The sequence below is a fragment of the Corvus kubaryi genome, unplaced genomic scaffold, assembly GCF_017639235.1.
Source record: "Corvus kubaryi isolate FWS band 111438036 unplaced genomic scaffold, C.kubaryi_AGA036_p1.0 78, whole genome shotgun sequence".
NCBI classification, from domain to species: Eukaryota; Metazoa; Chordata; class Aves; order Passeriformes; family Corvidae; genus Corvus; species Corvus kubaryi.
The window spans coordinates 1667358-1686844 of NW_024582065.1; the positions used below are offsets into that span (position 1 = coordinate 1667358).

At 54.4% G+C, this 19487-nt stretch overlaps 1 protein-coding gene across 1 annotated transcript in view; it reads left to right on the plus strand.

Moving 5' to 3' along the window:
* The first annotated feature begins 6 nt into the window (after positions 1–6).
* ARRDC1 (arrestin domain containing 1) overlaps positions 7–19487 on the plus strand; it is a 37971-nt gene continuing 18490 nt past the window's right edge. Inside the window, exons 1-2 of the mRNA XM_042052300.1 lie at positions 7–193; positions 17305–17415. Coding sequence (XP_041908234.1) covers positions 76–193; positions 17305–17415 — 229 coding nt within the window. The 5' untranslated portion in view covers positions 7–75. The remainder of the gene's footprint in view (positions 194–17304; positions 17416–19487) is intronic.

The following is a 19487-nucleotide window of genomic DNA, read 5'->3' on the forward strand; positions in this document are numbered from 1 at the left end:
CGGGGCAGGCACAGCGCGGGCCGCAGGTACGGACGGAGCCGGCGAGCGCAGCGGAGCGGCCGGGCCGGCGCGGCCATGGGGAAGGTGCAGCTCTTCGAGATTCGCCTGGGCGACAGCCGCGTCGTCTACAGTCCCGGAGAGCCGCTGGCCGGCACCGTCACCGTGCGGCTCTCGGGCTCGCTGCAGTACCGAGGTGAGCCCGCGGCCTGCCGTGCCCTGCCGTGCCGTGCCCGCAGCCCGCGGGGTCACACGGCGGTGCGGATATCTCGGGGCGGGGGGGTTCACGGGCTGCCCTGGCCCGCGGGACGCCGTGGGGATGGTGCCGGAGAACAGACGGGTTCCCTTCTCCGGCTCTGGGGACCGGCAGCTCCAGGGCTGCCCCATCGCTGCTGCCCCTGCTGCCATGCGGCGGCCGGGAGGGGCTGATGGGAGCAACCTGCTGGATTATTTCCTCCTCCGCTTCCTCCTCTTACTTTTTGCTCCCATCCCATAAATAAGCAAACACCCTCCCCACCCCCTTCCCAAAGCAACCCAGCGCGGGGCCGTGCCACGGCAGCCTCCGGAGCTGGCGGGTGCCCAGGGTGGTGGAGGAGCTCGGCCGCCTCGTTCTGCTCTCCCGGAGCCCTGCGGCTTCCCAGGGCTGCCGGCATCGCCCTGGCATCGCCCCCGAACCTGGTGCCCCTGGGTCGGACGGAGTCCAAATGTGTTAGGGCCGGGCGATGGGAGGAGTGGGCGCTGTCGTGTCCCGGTGGGCAGCAGCCCTGCCCCGACGGGAGGGAGGAGATGGGCGATGCTGCGTCCTGGCAGGAGCCGTACCCACCCACCGGCTCGCAGGCAGCCGCGTTGTAACATCTCGAATGAGCTCGGACGTTTGAGTTGTGGCTGTACGAGTCTGGGAGATGTCCAGGCTGTGTACGAGGTCCTGTGTGTGCCGGAGGAGAGAGTGCCCGCCGGGCAGCAGTGCTCTGCAGCAGGAGCTGTTTGGGTACGGGGTGGCTGTTGCTCCACGCGAGGCTCAGGCCGTGCTCGTGGCGGGTGCAGCCCGTCAGGACAGAGGGATGGGGCTGGGCTGCAGGGAAATGAGCTGCTGGGCTCGGATCATCCAAACTGGGAGCTTCCTCCCCCGCCTTAGAGAAGTCATTCGCATTTGCAAGTCAGCTTTCTGCTCAGTGCTGTGGAAATGTGAACCGATTTGCTGTTTTCCCTGAGGTCTTGCTTGCTTCTCGTGTGTGCGTGCTGCTTCCTTTGTAACAAATTATTGGAGGGGGAAAAAAAGACCAAGTAATGTAAAATGTGAAATCTCTGTTCAAGAGCTGTCAGCCTGGATGATGGTGCCTATGCTTGCCTGTGTCTTGCTTTTGCGAGCACCTCTCTCAGTTGTCTGCAATAGCTTTTTGGAAGCTCCTTGTGGAAAAAAGTATCTAGGACAAGTGCAGACTTGTAGCCTGTTTAACTCCTGTCAGAGCAAAACAGTTGCAGATCCAGTGTTTATCTCCTCAGAGAGTACTCCCAGATGCACTACTTTCAGCAAAATGTTCTTAATGAAGTCTGGCTGGCTTCCCTCCTCGGCCCATCCCATTGACTTCCATCCGTTCCTGAAGGTGCTTCTTGGGAGGGACAAGAGTTTAGCCTTGGAGGGTTTGGTGTGCTGGCCCCCTGTGCTGCCAGCTGGCCACGGCTACACCTTGCTGCTGCTTCAACAACTCCCATTTGGAGAGGACCTGCAGGTTCTGCTCTACACCAGCTCTTCTTTGCTTCCTGGTGGTGTTGTCTAGACCTTCTTTCTGCTTCCTGATTGCTTTGATTCTGAGAAGCATCAGGGTCTGGTGTTAAGTACAGGTCCTGAACTCAGGAGGGGTTTTGCGGTGGGATCTGGTGTTTGGTGCTAGTGCAGGGATTTTAGTAAAAGCTGGGGCAGCTGAACTCTAGGAAAGCTGGCAGAAGCGTCGAGCCAAAATCTGAGGTGGGCTCCATGTTGTTGTTTCTGCTGTGCTGAGGTCACCTGAGCAGCTCTTTTAGGCTGAGTTTCCCGTACAGTGGCTTCATGAGCTGGGTAGAAACTTTCCATTACTGGTGTGTGAACTCACCCAGTTAAGTCACATTTGGATGTGAAACCAACTCCTGCCAAGCACAAGGTGACTCTTTGCTGTGTGTTCTCCCTCTTGCTGTGTATCTTATGGTCTCTGGCATTTAAACCCATCACACTTGCCTGGGATCTCTTGGGCACCCTCTCCTTCTTTCTGCATGAAGGAAATGTCTCACCCTTAGAGAAAGAGGCTGATACAGCTGCTGAAACATCCTTTTGGTGCAACAGCAGGTTACCTGCTGAAATAGATCTTAAAGAGACTTGTGAGGCCTGTTGAGCTCTGTGGGCTCAGCACTGGAGGGATCAGACAACCTGACATGCTCTGGCATCCTGCTGGGCTGTGGGGAGAGCTGGGTGGCATCAACTTATCTTACATTGTATACACTTCACCCCCACCCCCCACCTGTGGCCAACTGTGGCTTTCCAGACTAACAAACTGCTCCCAGGAGAAGACGCCAAGTCCTCACCCCTGGCAGGCCTGGCCCACAACACCACGGTTTGGTGCTTTCCATTTCCTGAGCCAGGTGAGTCCGGTGCGGTGACTTCTCGGTGCTGCGGTGTGTGAGATCACAGCCGGAACCAGCCTGCAGGTGACTCTTCACACGGTAACTTCTGGCTCTTGAAAATTACACCTTCTGAAAGGTGACAGTGCAAACAAACAGAGCTCGTTGTGCCTTGCTAAACATGCGAGAAATCTTGGGTCATAGGACATCGTAGCTGGGGACACACCTTTTGGGATCATAAATGTTCCCACTTATGCTGGCGTCAGTGCCAGCCCTGCTGAGTAGCAACGAGGGCTGTTCAGGAGCACATCATCTTCAGCTGACCTTGCAGCACCAGCACAAATACCGACTGGTCCTTGGTGACCCACGTGGACCTTCTGAGGAGCCACACTTCTTCCTGTGCCTGTGCCAGGCTGAAGGACCTTCCCAGAAAACTTTTGAGCCTCAGGGGAGAGTGCTGATGGAAATGGAGAATTCCTAATCATTGTGCCTGGCTTGCTGGGTAAATCATCAAACGTATGTGTACAAAGAATAATTAATCTTACAGGAAGCTTGCGCAGGGACAGCTGGAGATGGAGTTAATTTGGGAGGAGGGAAGCCAGATCATTTGGAGCAGGGCAGGCAGTCCTGGTTGCCGGCAGGAGCGTGCAGGAACAAAGACTTGTGCTGCCTGGAGATGCTGGAGCACTTTCCTCTCAACTCTGTGCCTTGCAGGGGCCATGTGGATTTTTTCGGTCCCACCTGCCATTCAGCGAGGCTCCAGCAAGTGTAATGTTAAAATAACAGCCCTCTGTGCCAGGTCACCGAGAGTAAAGAAACAGCAAGTGCTTTCCGGAACAGATTTCAGCACTTTGCTATTCTCCACTCTGTTATTTGGCTGTCCAGGTTTATGCAGGAATGACTTGACTTTAAAATTATTCCCTTGGACTACAAAGCTCCAGACACAAGTACCTGTGTCTGTTCATGCTCTAGAAATACGGATACATAATTCCCGTTTCTGCAGAGAGCCTGTGAACCATAATTTTCTTCTCTGATCTTAAATACAGTAAATATTCTCACTTCTCATATGGAGAACAGAGAAAGCTGGTGGTGAAGGGGGTTGCAGATCAGGGCACTGGAATCCTGAGTCATGTGTCCGAACTAAAAGCTAACTTCTGTTTCTTGGAAGGGCTGTAGGGTGAAGTTTGGGTTTGGTGGTTCTGATGTGTCTGTAACCTGTGCCCTTCCTGAGGGGAAGGAATGACACCAAAGGACTCTGTTGGCCACGATTCTCCTGCCACTTGACCTCTGATACAGTGGAAGACATTGTTCCTGCAGGAAGGCTGTGGCTTGGGAAGGTGCTGGGGAAAAGGTGGATTCAGTCCCTGCACAGTGGTCTGGCTCACTCCCGAGTCAGAAGTTTGTCTATGAAGGAGGATTGGAAATCCCTGTGCTGGCAGCACAGATCACCCGTCCACCATTGGGGCAGCAGGGACCCCATGGCTGGTCCCTGCTTTGGGGTGCAGTGTGGGGAGGGAGCGTGGTCCGCGGAACTGAGCAAGGCCTGGGGGTTTGGAGGGCAGGAGTGGCTCCATCACTCTCCCTGGTGATCCTGGCAATGTCCCATGAGGTCCTCAAGCTGGTATCCACCAGCAGCACTGGGTGCCAGAATGCGGCAAGGCTGGCACTGCTGCACAGGAATGCTCGTGGATGGCTCCAAGCATCACTCCTGCAGGCTGGATGGCTCCTGCTGTAGGGGAGCTGGATTAACTTTCTTTTCTCGTTGTGTGAAGCGAGACAGCGGGGAGCTGTGTGGCCAAGTCTGTCTGAGGCTGGGGAACAAAAGAGGGATTTTTGCTCTCCTGGCTGGCTTGCTGCTAGAGCTCCAACTTCTCTGGAGTCAATAACTAATCACGAGATGGGTTTGTGTCTCTTGTCGCTGCGGTGAGCCACTCTCCGCTGCCTCCCCCCGCCCGCGCACCACTTGTGCTCAGCTGAAAAACTATTTGCTGCTTTTCTTGGCGAGGAGACATGCCACGGCCTCCCATCCCTTGTTTAACAAAATGGGAGGACAAGTGGAGTGGAGTTCTGTCTGTCTGATTTGCTTCCAAGTGTGACAAGTGGGGTGTGAGTGCTTATATCTTCCCTGGGGCAGCGCAGAGCTGTCAGAGATGTAGCTTGTCTTTCAGGGCTGGACTCAGGTAGGCGATAGGGAGGCTCCCTGGCTGGGAGGAGGAAGCCTGTGGGTTTCCATCCCTCTCCTCCCAAGGCAGCTCCCTATCCCAGGCTGTGTTGGGCGAGGAGGAGCAGCCAGGGAGGCGCATGGACGGGTGCGCTCTGCTCAGAGGGTGCTGCGGAATACTTTGTGCTGAAAGTCATCCCCAGCGAAGAAGTAGGTGTGTAGAAGACACAGAGCTGTCACTTGACTTGGTGAAGTCTTGCTAGAGGCTCTCACGGCCAGTAAGAGGAGGATGGACACGTGGATCATCCTCTGCTGTCTGGAGAGGGGATGCTCAGGCCCTTCCAAGAGAAGAAGGGAGTGGGGTGATTGGGTTATGCTGCAGGGCTGCTGCAGACCTGACCCGTGCCAAAGCACAGAGAAAGGTGCTCTGCCAGGCATTGGGGAAGGTCTTTTCCTTCTCCTGCTCAGGGCAGCTACTCCTGAAGTGGCCTGGCAAACACATCAGTGCTGGGCTTTGGTTTGGTGCCTCTTTTCTTGAGGGCTGATTGCTGAGATATCCAATGTACAGCCTTTGGGCTACTGGTGTGACCTCTGGAGTCTGGCAACAGGAATTGCTGTGGAAGCTAATTGCCTCTTTGTGCTGCTCTTAAAATCTGTCACTCTTCAAATCTCTCCTGGAGAAATGCAAAGTGCTTAGGAGAGGAGAAAATGAGCAAAGGACAGGACTGTTGCCAGTCAGGGGATTTTTTGCCTTGTGCACAGTTGTGCCTGAGTGTGCTCAGAGTCCCTGGGTTGTGTTCAGGACCCGAAGTGGATCCATACCACAAAGGTGTTCAGGCTTCTGTCTGCTTGTGATGGCTTTTAAACAGCAAATCCACATTCCCAATTCTCTGATGGTAAATTAAAAGTAGGTGATGGCGTGCACAAGTCAGGTGGGAGTGAGGTGTTTTGCCGTGGCTGAGTTTGTGGGTAGAGGCCTTTTATCACAATGTCGGTACCTGCGGCTGGGTATTGCTCTGTGCAGAGGGGTGGCCAGTGCCATGGTTTTGAATTGCATGGCTTGAGTAAATTCCCACAGGTGCATTGGGATCTTGAGATGCTGAATGATGGCAGTGGAGAAGATATGGGGTGTCCTAAGGTAAGCAGGGAGCTGCTTTTGACCCCCTTGACAAGATGAGGGTGGCAAGGTAGTGCCAACCTGGAATTATTTGGAGACCTAGTTTAAAAACACTCTGATCTCTGAGCACCTTAATCTTCGTTAAAAACCGGGGTTTGTCAGATATCCGTAGCAAAAGCTGTTTCCAAGAAGCATGAATCATTTCTGGAGCACTAATGCTTATGACTTCCACTCCTTTGTTCTTGCTGACGGCACTGTGCTCTCTGACAGTTCTCAGGCAGCTCAGACCAGAGGTAACAGTGCTGCAGCAGTTCACTGTTCATCCCTCCCAAACACATCCTCCTGAATCCCAGACATTCCCTGTGATAAGAGTGGGATAAAACTGGCTTGGAAGGCAACAGCTCTAGGGAGGAAAGCTCAGTGTATGGGTAGAAATTGGGTCCTTCTCGATGGGGGGTATCAGCAGGGGTCCGAATGTCAGGGCCAGAGGTTCAGCTCAGGTCCCAGATGTTCCTTTTCTGTCTGCTGGGATCTCTGAGGAGCCCAGCCTGACCATGAGGACTGTCTTACCAACTTGTAGCACTCCCAGCACAGCGAGATTTGTTATGTTTCTGGTGCTCTGGTAATAACAAGAACATAAGTCATCTTTGCAAAATGATGATCTTGCTATAAATAGAGAATCCAGCTGCTTGTGTTGAATGGCATCAAAGAAAATCATAGGAGCAGCTCTTATGCTTAGTGAAGTGGATTCTGGCTGTTTTCTTTGAAGATGCTGGGGTTGGAAGATTTCTTGGCAACTGAGATGTGCGAAAGCAGCGCACGAGAGCTCAGAGAGCTCAGTGTGACGTGTGGAATCTTCAGCAGGGGGCAGGTGAGGCTGAGATCTCCCATGCCATGCTGGGATCTCTCGCAGGGGGCAGGAAGGCTGGGATCTCCCATCCCATGCTGTGCCTTCCTGCCTCCCCAACGAGAACCTGCCTGCACTGGTACCTGGCCAGGATGAGGAGGCACCAAATGCAGGCTTGCTTTACTGCTTGTAAATAAGGCTCTTCAGGAAAAAGCCCTTGAAACCTCCTCCCCTTCTAGGAGGAGGGGAGCTGGCTCCAGGCTCGTGCTTGGGAGCTGCAGCAGCACTAAATCATTTGGAGATGTCTCAGCAGTTCTGAGTGCTGAGTTGTGAGTTCAGTGCCTGGAACAGCAGGAGGACAGACCCTGGTGTGGTTCCACGTGGTTGCCTGACTCCATGCTGCTGTCTGTCTCCATGCTCCTGCCTCCTCTCTCTGTAAGTGGGCTCCAACCCCTCACCAAAACTCCTGTTCCCAGGATGGCTGAGCAGTCCGGAGTGTGCTGCTTTAATCCTTCTCCTGCCATAGAGGCAGAGGCTTGCTCAGGGCACCAGGTTGTGACAATATTGTCTGTGCTGAGTCCTTGCAGCCCAGACAGGGTGTCCAGCCTGTGACAGACCTCCTGTCCCACCAAGTGCTGGGCTGACTTTGCATGTGCTTCTCCTCTGGAGAGTGGGTGCTGGGGAATTTGTGCTCAGGAGCATCCCTTGAGCCCCAGGAGGGGATGGAGAAGTGTCATCTCTCCTGAACTTTACATCTGCAGGGCTGTCTGTTGCTGAGGCCAGGGGAGATGTCTCTGGCTGTGTCATGGGTGGCAGCGAGGGTCTGCCAAAATGAGCACCAGCCAACAGGACTTGCAGCCTTACCCCTTAGAAAAGGCTATCTGAGAGTCTCAGAAGAAAATGAACGTGACTCAGTCCCACAGCAGAGTCTGGCACACAGGAGCCCTGGTGCTCTGGTATTACAGTAAGCCTGTTAAGCATGAATTTCCAGAAGTCTTTGAAGCCTTTATTTAGAAAGAATCTGAAAAGGGAGTAGGCTCTGGTGAATCAACCTCTTTGTGGTGAGTAGGGAAACCTGATCAGGCAGCTGTTTATCTTCTGCAGTGGCTTTTGCACCCAGCATGGAGGGTGATGCTCCTGCGGCAGGGGCAGAGGGGCTGGCTGGGGACAGAGCTCGTCAAACCTGCTCCGGGCTGTGGGAAGAGTGGAGCAGGGCTGGCGGTGGTCACGCAGAGGTGTGTTCCCAGGACATCAGAGAGCTCAGCCTCCCTGGCTGCTCCTTTTCCATGGGAATCAAAGCTTGTTCTGCCAGCGAGGTGGGAGAATGTGCCAGGCTTTGCACTTGCTGGGAAAGAACAATTGAGTTTGTTAATGAGTTTAAAGAGGTGTTTTCTTACAGCAGCATCCAGCACATCCCCCCTGGGACCTGCAGTGCTCTGTGGTAGGTTGAGGTGGAGTTTCTTGCCCAGGTCTTCCTTTTTTAGACAGCTAAGCCAATTGTACCAGAATATCTTAACTCCTCTGGTCTAAAGTAGTGTTAAGTGCTGGGTGGAAACCTATTTCACTTTGGGCAAGCTATAAAAAAAGAGATTCCTCACTTCTGTTTTAGCACTGCTCAGCCTGAGGAAGGGTGGCTGTGGTCCCTGGCTGGCTGAAGTGTTGAGTGCTGGCAGGTCCTGGCATCCATCAGCATTCCTGTGAGCCAGGGTGAGCTGCTGATTCTGTTCCACTTGTCTGGCTGCATGTTGGGCATCTGGGACTTGCATTCCCTTCCCACAGGGCTGCTCTAGGGGCCAAGTGCTGAAGATTAAGATGCCCTGACTGCTTGTGTATGTACAGCCTTGTTTTGCTTTGAAGAGCATCGCTTAAATTCAGGGCTCACAAAATCCAGCTTATAACCCAGGTCCCCTGAGAAGGATGGAGTAAATTAAATCTACATTAAATTTATTAAAATAAACCTGTCTTGTGCAGGGGATCATGAGTAAAACTTTTCTGGACCCTGCTGAGGTCCTAAATATGAGATGTTCCTGTGCCAGGCTGGCAGCTGCAGGCCCTGCCTGGAGCTTGGTCCTATCCTAGTCCATCCTATCTGAGAGCAACAGAGGCTGCTTCCTCATGGATGGGGTGAACAGAAGTGAGCCTCAAATGCAGGTCTACGAGGAGGACAGGCACTGCAGTCTCCAAACAGGTCGCAGTTTCCCCCCTCTGAATTTCTGTCCAGAAAGGAAAGAAATTTCTTGAGACTGAGCTGGCTTCACACCCTGGAGCAGCTGAAGCTCCACATGAAATGCTGCCTCCATCTCTCCTCCATCCTTCTGCTCCTCTGCAACCTCTCTGCTTTTCCCCTCCAGTACTTGGAGGGATGGATGCTGGGAGAGGAGGAGGCTGTGAGTGCTGGAAGTGTGGCTCAGGTGGGTGGCTGGCATGGAGATGTTCCCTGGGGAGCTGTGAGATCTGCCTCTCTCTGCCAAATAGTTTCTCGCTGCTGTTTGATCTGGCTGTTCCCAGCACTCAGGGGTGCCTGTGTCTGCCAGCCTGGCCTGGGAGGAGGAGGATGGTCCCTCAGCATGCTGGGGTGGGGCACAGTTGCTCTCCTTGCAGGAGGACCCAAGGAATGGCATCGCTGACCTCTGTCCCGTGTGTGGCAGCAGGGACTGCGTGGAGCTGCTCTGCTGGACTGTGCCACCTGTTTAGGATGGGGTGAGAGTTTGGGCTCCCAAAACTGGTCTGAGGCACTGCCAGGACACGTCCACAGACTCTGCTCTGTCTGGCTGCTATGGTACAACCACCTCTGCCCTTGTGAGCTCTTGAGCAGAGCAAGCCCACTCCTCCCCACCTCTTCCCAGGCTGTGTCGCTCAGCACTGGGGCCTGCATCAGTCTGAAGCTTAAAAAAGAATCCCAAACTTGTCCTGATTTTGCAAGAGGCAGTTTTGGAGAAAGGATTACCCCAGCATCCCCTTCTGGAGCATGTTTGGGGAGCAGTGAGGTGGTTGTAGCAGCAGTAGCACAGAGGGGATTGGGGTGAGGGGCTGGGTGGGGTGCAGCCCCTCGGTCAGGCCCTGTGTGCAGGTGCTGTGGTGTTTCATGCCTGTTGCTAAGGAGCTGCCTCTGGCAGATCCAAGGCCCAGACTTTGTGGCACATGTTCATCCCCCTCCCACAGCAGCCCGTGTGGCCTTGTTCACTGGTGAGCTTTCCCCCTGCATGTGTAGGGCCAGGCTTGCTCAGTGTACTCAGCTGAGGATTTAATTCCAGATGCTCGAGATGACCCCCTTCCTCTGAGGGCAGCCAGCGTGCTGATAAAACACTGTGATGCTATAAATAAACGTCGGCTCCACAAGGGAGAAAAGCCTTCAGTATGAGCAGGAGTTTGTTATAAACAGAAGCCCAGGAGTTGGCTTTCTTCTCTCAGGAGGTACATTGACCCTTGGTTTTGGGGAGGAGCTGGAAAATGTAGGTTTCCCTGTTGCTCTCAGCCTGATGGAAGAAAGTGCTTGCAAGAGGGGGAAGGATTGACCTGCCTGGGAAAGGATTCAGACAAGATTTGTTCTCCTGCTTTTCTGCAGGCACACACCTGCCCAGCCTCCCTCTGGAGACTTCTGTGTTGCTGGAATGAGGACATCCTTGTGTGCCCATACTACCTGCCCCTCCTCGTGCTGGGCTGGACTCTGGCTAAAGAGCTTGTGCATAGCTGAAATAATGGCTGTGGGTCACTTTGCCCCTGTGGCAGAGCTGTCACTCCCCTGGGGTTGCTACAGGTGGAGTTTTTCCAGGCTGTGCTGAGGAGCTGCTCCAGCCTTCCTACAGCGTGGGGCTGCTTTTGGAGGGCCTGGGCTTTCCTGGGCCCACCTGTGTGGGACAGCCAGGTGGGTCCTCCTGCCTCAGTGGACACGTACAACCCTGTTGCCACAGCCAGGGTGACAGGCACTGCTGGCTCTTGGGATGGCATTTGCTGAGCTTGGATTTGCAGGGCTGGAAATGAGCTCACTGGAAGGTCGGGAAGGGAGGGACTGTCCCTTTCATTGCTGTGAGTGGTTTGGCTGATCCAACCCCTTGCAGGGTGCAGAGGGCAAGTGCCAGCCTGGGGAAGGAACAGCTGAGCAGCAGAGCTTGCTCTTGCTCCTGGGGGCTAAATGATGCTAAAGTTTGTGCCGCTGCAGAGGGGCTGCAGCTGGGCTCGTACGTGGCAGGAGCATCGCCACCAGCTTGGGGACAGAGAGGGGTCAGACACAGCAACCACTCTGTATTGCACAGGGAGCCTGTCTGGAGCTCTGAGCAGAGAGCTGAGCTGGGTGTGAGCTGTGTGATGGCTGGCAGGCTGTGGGAGGTGGGATGCCCCCCTGGGTCACTGGGAGCAGCAGCCAAGTTCTCCAGGAGCTGCAGGCTGCTGGTGCTGTGGGAGATGCTGCTCCGTGTGTGTCAGCTCCAGACAAATCACTTCCCGGAGCCCAGCTACAGGCTTGGGTTTGAGTTGAGATGGAAAGCATAGGCGATTCTTCCAGACAACTCCTCTCTTTCCACATGAGAGGTCAGATCCGTTTCCTGCCCCTATGCTGGGCTCTTGTGAAGGAAGAAGATAAAAACCTCCCCAGACAATCCTTAACCTTGTGCCAAACCTGCTGCTGCCTCCAGCACTTGTTGTAAGCTCTGCTCTTGCCTCACTGGCTTGTGAAATGTGCAAGACTATTTGTGTCTCAAGAACTGACAGGATGGACCCAGGAGGATGGGGACAGCTGAGATTTAATTAGGAGCTGTGGGTTTAATTAGTAGTGTCTCAATATATTCATGCTCAAGAGAGTTGTCTATCTTGTGAGTTTTCAGTCTTCCTGCTCAGCCCTTTCTGTCTGAAGCTGTTTGGGTGTGTTTCTGTGTAAAGGCCATCAGTAGAAAAACCTCTTCCTGCCCCTCTTTGCTGCCTCAGCTCCCTCGGTGTCCGCTTTTCATGGAACTTTTCTAGGAATTACCCAGTCTCTACAAACTGAGAGTAACTTCCTCTGCCTGTGGGTCTTGCTCTCTCCCAGGCTTTCCATTTTTCCAGCGCTATCTGGTCCTGCTTTGCTGGCAGCGTGGGGAACCTCAAACCCCTCATCTTCATACCAATCCAGGGCTGGAGGATCTCAGGGTGTACCCAAACTTGTGATCTTTGCTGAACCCAGAGGTGTCACTCCAAGGTGGAGCTGTGGTGCTGTGTGTTGAGGTGACCTCCTGCTGCCCATCCTCTGTCGAGCACGGGTCCCTAGTACCATACTTTGGGGAGGGGTTGGGGCTCAGGGGGATCCTTCACCCCCCTTCTCCCAGGCCTGCTTCTGGCCCCTAGGATGGAAAATGGCTCATTCCCAGCTCATGGATGCTCTGAGTCCCTGCAGCTCTGGGTACTCGGATGGCAGCTTGAGGGAACCAGTTAAAATGTGGTGATCGCTGTCTGCCACGGCTTTGATGGAGGGGGATGAGGGAAGGGGGCTCTGGCTTCCCAAGGCTGGTTTCCACAAAATTAAGACTTCTCTGATGCAGACTCACTTGACTCCCACAACTGCCACAGCACTTTCTCTTCCCCTGCTCTCTTGTTAGCTGCATCCAGGCGTGCGTGAGTCTCCACGTGGTGACCTGGGTAAGCTTCAGCTGGCAAAATCCCAGGGCTGCTTGTAAGTGCCACTTCAGAGCTCAGTTGCCAGCTCTTCGTCTGTCCTTGCAGAGGACAGGGAAGGCTGGGATGGTCTGTTTGTCCCGCCTAAGCTGCTGCCAACTGCAACAACCACCACCTCCAACTGTGTCAGGGGAGGGTTAGGTTGGATATCAGGGAAAGGTTCTTCCCCCAGAGGGTGCTGGGCACTGCCCAGGCTCCCCAGGGAATGGGCACGGCCCCAAGGCTGCCAGAGCTGCAGGAGCGTTTGGACAGCGCTGCCAGGGATGCCCAGGGTGGGGCTGTTGGGGGGTCTGTGCAGGGCCAGGGGTGGGATTGATGATCTTGGTGGTCCCTTCCAGCTCAGGATATTCTGTGATTCTATGAACTGGTTTTGCTGCTTCCCCTGCCCAGCCTAGAAAATCCAAACTGACTAAGAGGCAGCATCTCCTTCCCTCCCCCTCTGCCCATACCTGTTGTGGCAGGTGTGTGACACAGGTGGGACTTGAAGTCAGAGGTGTTCCCTTGTGACTGGAGCTGAGTGCAGAGTGGCCACTGAGCCTCTGCATGCTCAGCACATGGCTGGATTTTGGAAGCAGGGGTGTGCACACACAAGCTGCCCCTGGCAGAGGAGGGGATGCGTGTCCTGTGCTTTCCTCATGCCCAAGATGCCACGCCAGCTCCCCCGAGAAGGGTGGCTCTCTGGGTCAGGAGAAAAAGCAGTTTGAAGTCTATGGCTGCTCTCCTTAAATCACCTTGGAAGAAGGCAGACGTGCCCAGCTCCTGGCATCTCTATTTTTACTTTGTGCAGAGATGGATATGGCTGAGCTGTCTCCTTTTATTTCCAGCGTTTGGCGCGTGCTGCAGCGCGTTGCTAAAGATGTGCCTGGCTGGATGCGGAGCTGCCCGCTTCCCTCAATCCCCGAGGGACTGCGGGGGTGAAGGGCTCTTGCCTTCTGCATGGCTTCATCATTCTTTTCTTCTCTACTTGCTGCTCTCTGCCTCCCCCTCCCACTCCCCGTAGAGATTTTGGGCTTTGCTTTTTTCCTATATTTATTCAAATCAGCCTGGATAAACAGGGAGCAGGAGGGAGGTGACTGGGGCCACTGGTAACACTGGATTCCTGAGGTGTTTTTAATGGGTTTCTAACAACTGGAACTGGCCTATTCTGATGCAGAAACTCTTGTTATTTCCTGTGTCTGCAGCCTGATAGTTCCAAGATTTCCTTGGAAAGGCCCAGACTGTGCATTTTGCTTCCTGACAGGCAGGCTGATGAGCTCTGTGCTCAGGTGGGTCCATTGCAGCAGCTCTGGTGCTGCTGGCTTTGCCAGGTGTGTCCTGGCAATGCCATTTTTAGGTTCCAGCTGCCCCCAGAACCATGTGTCCAAGCTGTGCCTGTCACACATCCCTGTCCCTCGTCTTGCTTGTGGGCAGGAGCCTGGACATGAGAGAGCCAGGCAAGTCCCCAGTATCTCACTCTGCCCATGGGATGCTCATGAGAGGCTGATTTCATGGTTCACTGCTCCAAAACTTGGTTAGAAGTGAGATGAATTGTTTGATCTGTTGAACCAGGCACCTCAGAAACCTCCCAAATATCCCAGCCCTGCAGCCCCCAGGTTTTCCTGCTCTGGGGGTGAAATTGGGGGGGGCTCTCTGGGGGTCCTGGACCTGCTGCCCCCAGCATCACCCACCCTGTGGGGGCCTGGGGATCTGCTGGGCTCCTCCAGGAGCCAGGGATATGCAGTCCCTGTGTCCAGCCACACTGTCAACTGTGGGGCAATAGCTCAGAGCTATTGTCCACCCCATTTCTTCCCCAAGGAGGTGGGGGGAGCTCATGTGTCTGGAGCAGGTTGGAGAAGATGCTCCATAACAAATCTCTGCCCCCTGAGCTGCTCCAAGGCTTGTCCTACATGTGGTGACTTCGTGCCTGATGGTGGGACACTGGGAACTTTGGGGAGCGTAGAGGGAAGGGGAGAGTGAAATTCCTTCAAACTTTTCAGCTGGAAATGCTGCTTTCTGTCCCTTGGGGCTGACATGGCAGCCCCAGGGTGTGTGATGGTCAGGGAATGTGGCTGGAGAGGGTTTGGTGGGGCTGAAGGACTGGAACCCCTCAGAGCCCCAGAGCAATCCCTCCAGGGACTGTCCCTCCTCTCTAGGCACAGGCTGCCTGTGACCACACCAGTTTGGGATGTCAGTGATTAATTGGGAAGCCTTGGAGCTGACAGCTCCTGTGCTGGAAAACTCCTTAGCAAACTGCAGGGGTACTTTTGGACATGGTCTGACTTTAGCCCTCGTGCTGAGCCATGGCAGCAGGGTCCACCAGCCATGGGCTGGCTCTGAGTGTCAGACTGCAAACCTTTGCTTGCTGAGCCTGTCTGCTGTGGGAGGGGAGCTGGGCCGCAGCATGTGTTCCTGAGCATTCCCACCCGCCTGCCTCCCTGGAGCAGGAGAGCCTCTGCACCACAGTGCAGCATCGGGCTGCAGTCGGAGTCTGTCAGCCCCTTATCTGGGCGTTGAACAGATGGTGGTGATCCATAAACTCCTGTGGTGCCGGGAGGCTGAGGGGGAGCCTGCTCAGGGGCTGTTGCTCCTCAAGGATGTGAACGTTCTCCAGTTTTTGGTTGGGTTTTTCTTGCTCGCCATCTCCTGTGTGAAAATGTGGGAATGGAGCAGGTGAGCCTGGGGTTGATTTGGCTGGATCCATCTGTGTTACGTGGGCTAACTGAGAGTGGGACAGGCTTGGTGTGAGCCCAGAGATGTGGCAGTGTGTCTGATGTGGGAGCATGGTACCAGTGTGTGGATACACAGGACACCGCCCTGCTAAAACCTTTCCTGCTCCTGATGCTGAGGCCCCTCCGTGGCTTTGGCTCTGCCATCTGGCAAAAGAGAGCATTGGATGTCACCTGGGGATGTGTGGAGGGTTCATTGGATGCTTCACCTCGGGAGGGTGCCTGCATCTGTTCAGATGTGCTCTGTGCTGTGCTGGGTGAGTTCCCATCCCAGGCCACGGTATCCTGTTCTTCCCCTGCCTTGGAAATGCCGAAGCACATCACAGACACAAACAAGCCAGGGATGTGTCAGCCTCACTGCTGTATTGATGTTTGGTTAATGAGAGTTGGCATCTGGAGCTGCTTATCCTTTGTCCTTGAGTGTAGAACAACACTTGGACTGCAACGGGCTCTTCATCTCACAGCCATGATCAGCTGTGAGGGTATGGCAGGAGCTCTGATGGGGGAGGCTGTTCTTCCTTGTGGGATTACAGACTTTAAGCCCTGAGGAGCTCATTCCATCTGACTGCATGACCCCCCTCGCTGTGACTGGGGTAAGAACTATGTGTTCCCCCCGCAGAGAGGGCTCTATTTGGGGTTCTTTCCACCCTGTCTCGAGTCAGCATGGGAGACAAGGTCACATTGGCCAGGCAGGTGCTCTGGAGAGCTGTTTGAGGTGGTTGCAAGCAGCAATAACGTGCAGCCCTCAGTGTTTGGGTAGATGGCTGGAGGTGTTGATATCAACAGGGCTGAGTGCTCTTGTGGAGGGGAGGGGGAGAGCTCCTAAGCTGGGGCAAACTGGTCACCTGCTTCCCAGGGAGATGCTTCCTGTGGATGCAGCTGGAATATGGGGCAGCAGAGGGGTCAAACAGGCAAAGAGTCTGTCTGGTGGATCCTGTCACCTTTCTGCCAGCAGAACTATTCACCTGGCAAATGGGGCTAAGGACATTCTGTGGGCTCCAGTTAAGGTCTTGCAAAACCTGATGGGATTCAGGTGGGAGATGTTCAGTCTGGGACAGCCCTGAAGGCTCTGTTTGTGCCACAGATAGGTCTGCCTGTGTGCTCTGCATGGGGGCAGCTCTGCAGATCGCCTCTTGCTGTGCAGCAAGGCCAGTCTGTCACGTTTGTCTGTGTCTGTGGTCTGGTGTCGACATCAGAATCTAATTTCAACCTGCTGAGTATTGGCCAAGACTAACTGAAAATGTCTGTGGGGAGCTCCTCTGAGAGCCACGTAGCTCTCCTGAGCCACGCTGCAGGCTGAGCTGTGGGGTGACTTTCTCCAGGCAAGGCACAAACATGGCTCAAATTACTGTCCTTGCTTTTGGGAGGGTCAGATGGCACCTCTGATGCTTCCAGACCTTGCTGTGTGGCTTTGCTGAGCCCTGTGTCTCTAACAGAGGAGGAAGCCACTCCTTTGGAAGTGGCTGTGGGGAAGCAATGTGTGTGTGGACATTTTGGAGGTCCTGATGCAGGACAGGTGTTAATGGGCAAAGTGCTTTTGCTGAAAGCCTTTGAAGCTGAGACTGACCCCAGGAGCTGGGCGCAGGCTCCCAGGGGCTGGGAATGTCCTCTGAGGGTGACAGGGCTGTGAAGTCAAGCAGCAGAGAGCTTGTCCAGGCTGCACTGGAGAGTCCAGCTCTCTGTTGCTGCTTCAAATAGGGCTGTACCCCTTGTTCAGCTGGTTAATGGGCTTGTGCCAGACTCGTCTCTCCTCCCAGGGACAGTGGGACACTGTGGGATGCCTGGCTCCTTGTGGGGTGGGAGGCAGCAGAGCCTTTGCTGCTCATCCCTGTCTGGACAGGGGCACCCAAGGTTTCTGCTCTCAGCCAGAGTGCCAAGGCTGATGCAGGTTTTGGGAGGGAATACTGCTTCATTTGGGGGAAAACTGGAGCGAGGTTTACCTGTCAGGGAGCTGCAATCACAGCTGGTAAGGGCTTCCACAGTGCAAGGAAAGCAGCTTGAGGATTTCTAAGGTGATAATATCTAGGAATAGCACTGGGGTAGCAGGGAGTGCTCAGTTGTGCTGGGAGTGCTGAAAAACAGGCTTTTGGAATGAAAGCATGACCTGCTTCCTCTGCTCCATTTTCCTACCCTGTGTGTGTTTTTCTGAGACACTGCTCCTGCACAGTACAGTACCTGAAGCAAGTCTGAAGCTGAGGTTTTGCTTTCTCCCAGTGCTGACGTGTGTCCTGTCTCTTCACAGCCATCAAGGTGAGCTGCATTGGATCCTGTGGGGTGTCCAGCAAGATCAATGACACAGCATGGACTGTGGAGGAGCAGTACTTCAACAGCACGCTGTCCCTGGCAGACAAAGGTACGGTCCTCAAAGGCCTGGGGGAGATGTGTGGTCCAGAGATGCTTTACAGAAATGTATCACCAAGACTTCAACATCCCCTCGATGTGAAATACCCCTCACAGGCTGCCTTGGCTTGTGCACAGAGGATGTGAGCCAGGATTAGAGACTGCAAGAGCTTAGTGGGAGCTGTGCAGGGAAGGATCCTGAGCAGAACTTGGCAGCCGCCCTGCAAGCACTGCTGGCATCCTGTGGCCCTGAAGCAGAGCTGTCACAGGGACTGCTCCCTGTCTCAAGGCTCTGTGGGCTCCCCCTGCTCTGCTTCCTGCGTGTGTTTATGATTGTCACGAAACACTGATCAAAGCTGGTCAGTAGCAGGCAGGAGTTTGTTCTGAAGGGATGTGGAGGTGTCACTTGTGCTCCAGGAGAAGCGCTGGCAGCATGGCAGGACCAGCCTAGGACAGCTACCCCTGCTCCCAGTGAGATGGACAGAGATAGCAATGGTGTTGTATTGTCCTGTGGGTAAAGTGACACCAGCAGCCTCTGGGGGGACCTGGGCCTGAATGAATGCTGTCTTTCTGCTGTTAAATAGGTCAGCCCTACCACAAATAATTCATGCTGTGCCCTGGGTCCTGTTGAAATCAAGATGTGCCAGTACTCACCTGCTGAAGGCAGTGGCTGTAACAGGAACATGGCAAAAGCCCAGGATAGCAGAAGCTCAGCCCTCTGATACTGTTTTATCTAATAACAGGAAATGGGTAAAACTGAAATGGCAGTTTCTGCTAGCTCAGCAATTTTCCAAGCAGAGCTTTTAGCATTAAGGGGAGACTGAGCTCATCCTCACAGCAACTGGTGAGAGTGCTGCTTGCTCTCAGGTCCCTGCCAAGGGAGACAGTTGCCTGGCTGGCTCTTGGCTCACGGCCTGGGGGCTGCAGTCAGAGATAAACTGCCTGGGAGGGCAATGGGAAACATTCCTGCCCGATTCTGGATGTGCTGAGCACAGAGAGCCCAGCTGTGAATGTCGGGGGCCACAATCACAGAGGGGTCTATAAGGTGTTGCAGACCATTGGGCTTAGGTGAGTTGGGAGCTGTAGGCTGTGAGTGAGTGTGGACTTGTGGGGAGGTTTAAACCTGCAGCTGCACTGAAAAATGCTCCTTCCAACTTTTGTTCCTAATATTTAATGATTTGAGGGAGAGCTGTGATCTTGTGGGCAGATCTGTGCCGGTCAAGCTGAGCAGTGGCAAAAGCCGGGTGGGAGGGTGGAGTGGGAGGAGGTGGGTGTGCTGTTTGTTGGGTTTGCAGCCTCTGGAAGACTTTGATAGCTGCTTTGGCAGTCGGTTCTTGTGAGGTTGGCCTTGAGAGCCATCCCCTTGATAAATAGGACTAGAGTGAATTGGGAAGGATGGAGGGAAAAGCCATGTGCTGAAGTGTGCCCTTTGAAGGCCTGACATCCAAATGTGGCCAAAATTTGGTGTTCCCAGTTCTTAAAGTGTTTGTGGGAAACCCTGGTCTTTTGGCTCTTGCTTTTCTGGGACCCAGACTCGTGTGTACCTCCCTGTGCATTGCTGTTATCTGTCACCCACTGGTATCACAGGCTCTGCCAGCCCTGAGCGGGTGCTTGGGGCTGGCAGCAGGGCTGGGCTGCTGGCTCTGCACTGGCGGTGGTCACAGAGCCATGTGCCTGGGCTGTGAGTGGGACTGGACGGGCCAGCTGATGTCTCCCAGAGCTGCCACAGCTGCCTGCAGGTGAGGCAAGAAACTGCAGTGTGTGACTTACCTGAGATGTAATGAACTGAAGGGAAAATCTGTCCCTGTAGAGCCGTGTGATCAGAAACTGAGCTGTGTTGTGCTGTTGTTCCTGTCCTGCCTTGCAGAGTGCAGTGAGGTTGTGAGAAAAGCCCAGCCCCAGGTACCAGCAGTTGGTCTGGAGCAGTGTGCTGGGAACTCACAGTCACCGACCTCTGTTCCTCAGCTTTTTGTGTCCAAAAACTTGTGTGGACACAACTGCTGGGAGCTCTCAGCCCAGTTCCCAGCTGTAGGGAAGCAGACAGGGAGAGAGTGGGCAGTCCCTGTGTGTGGGACTGCAGCCAAG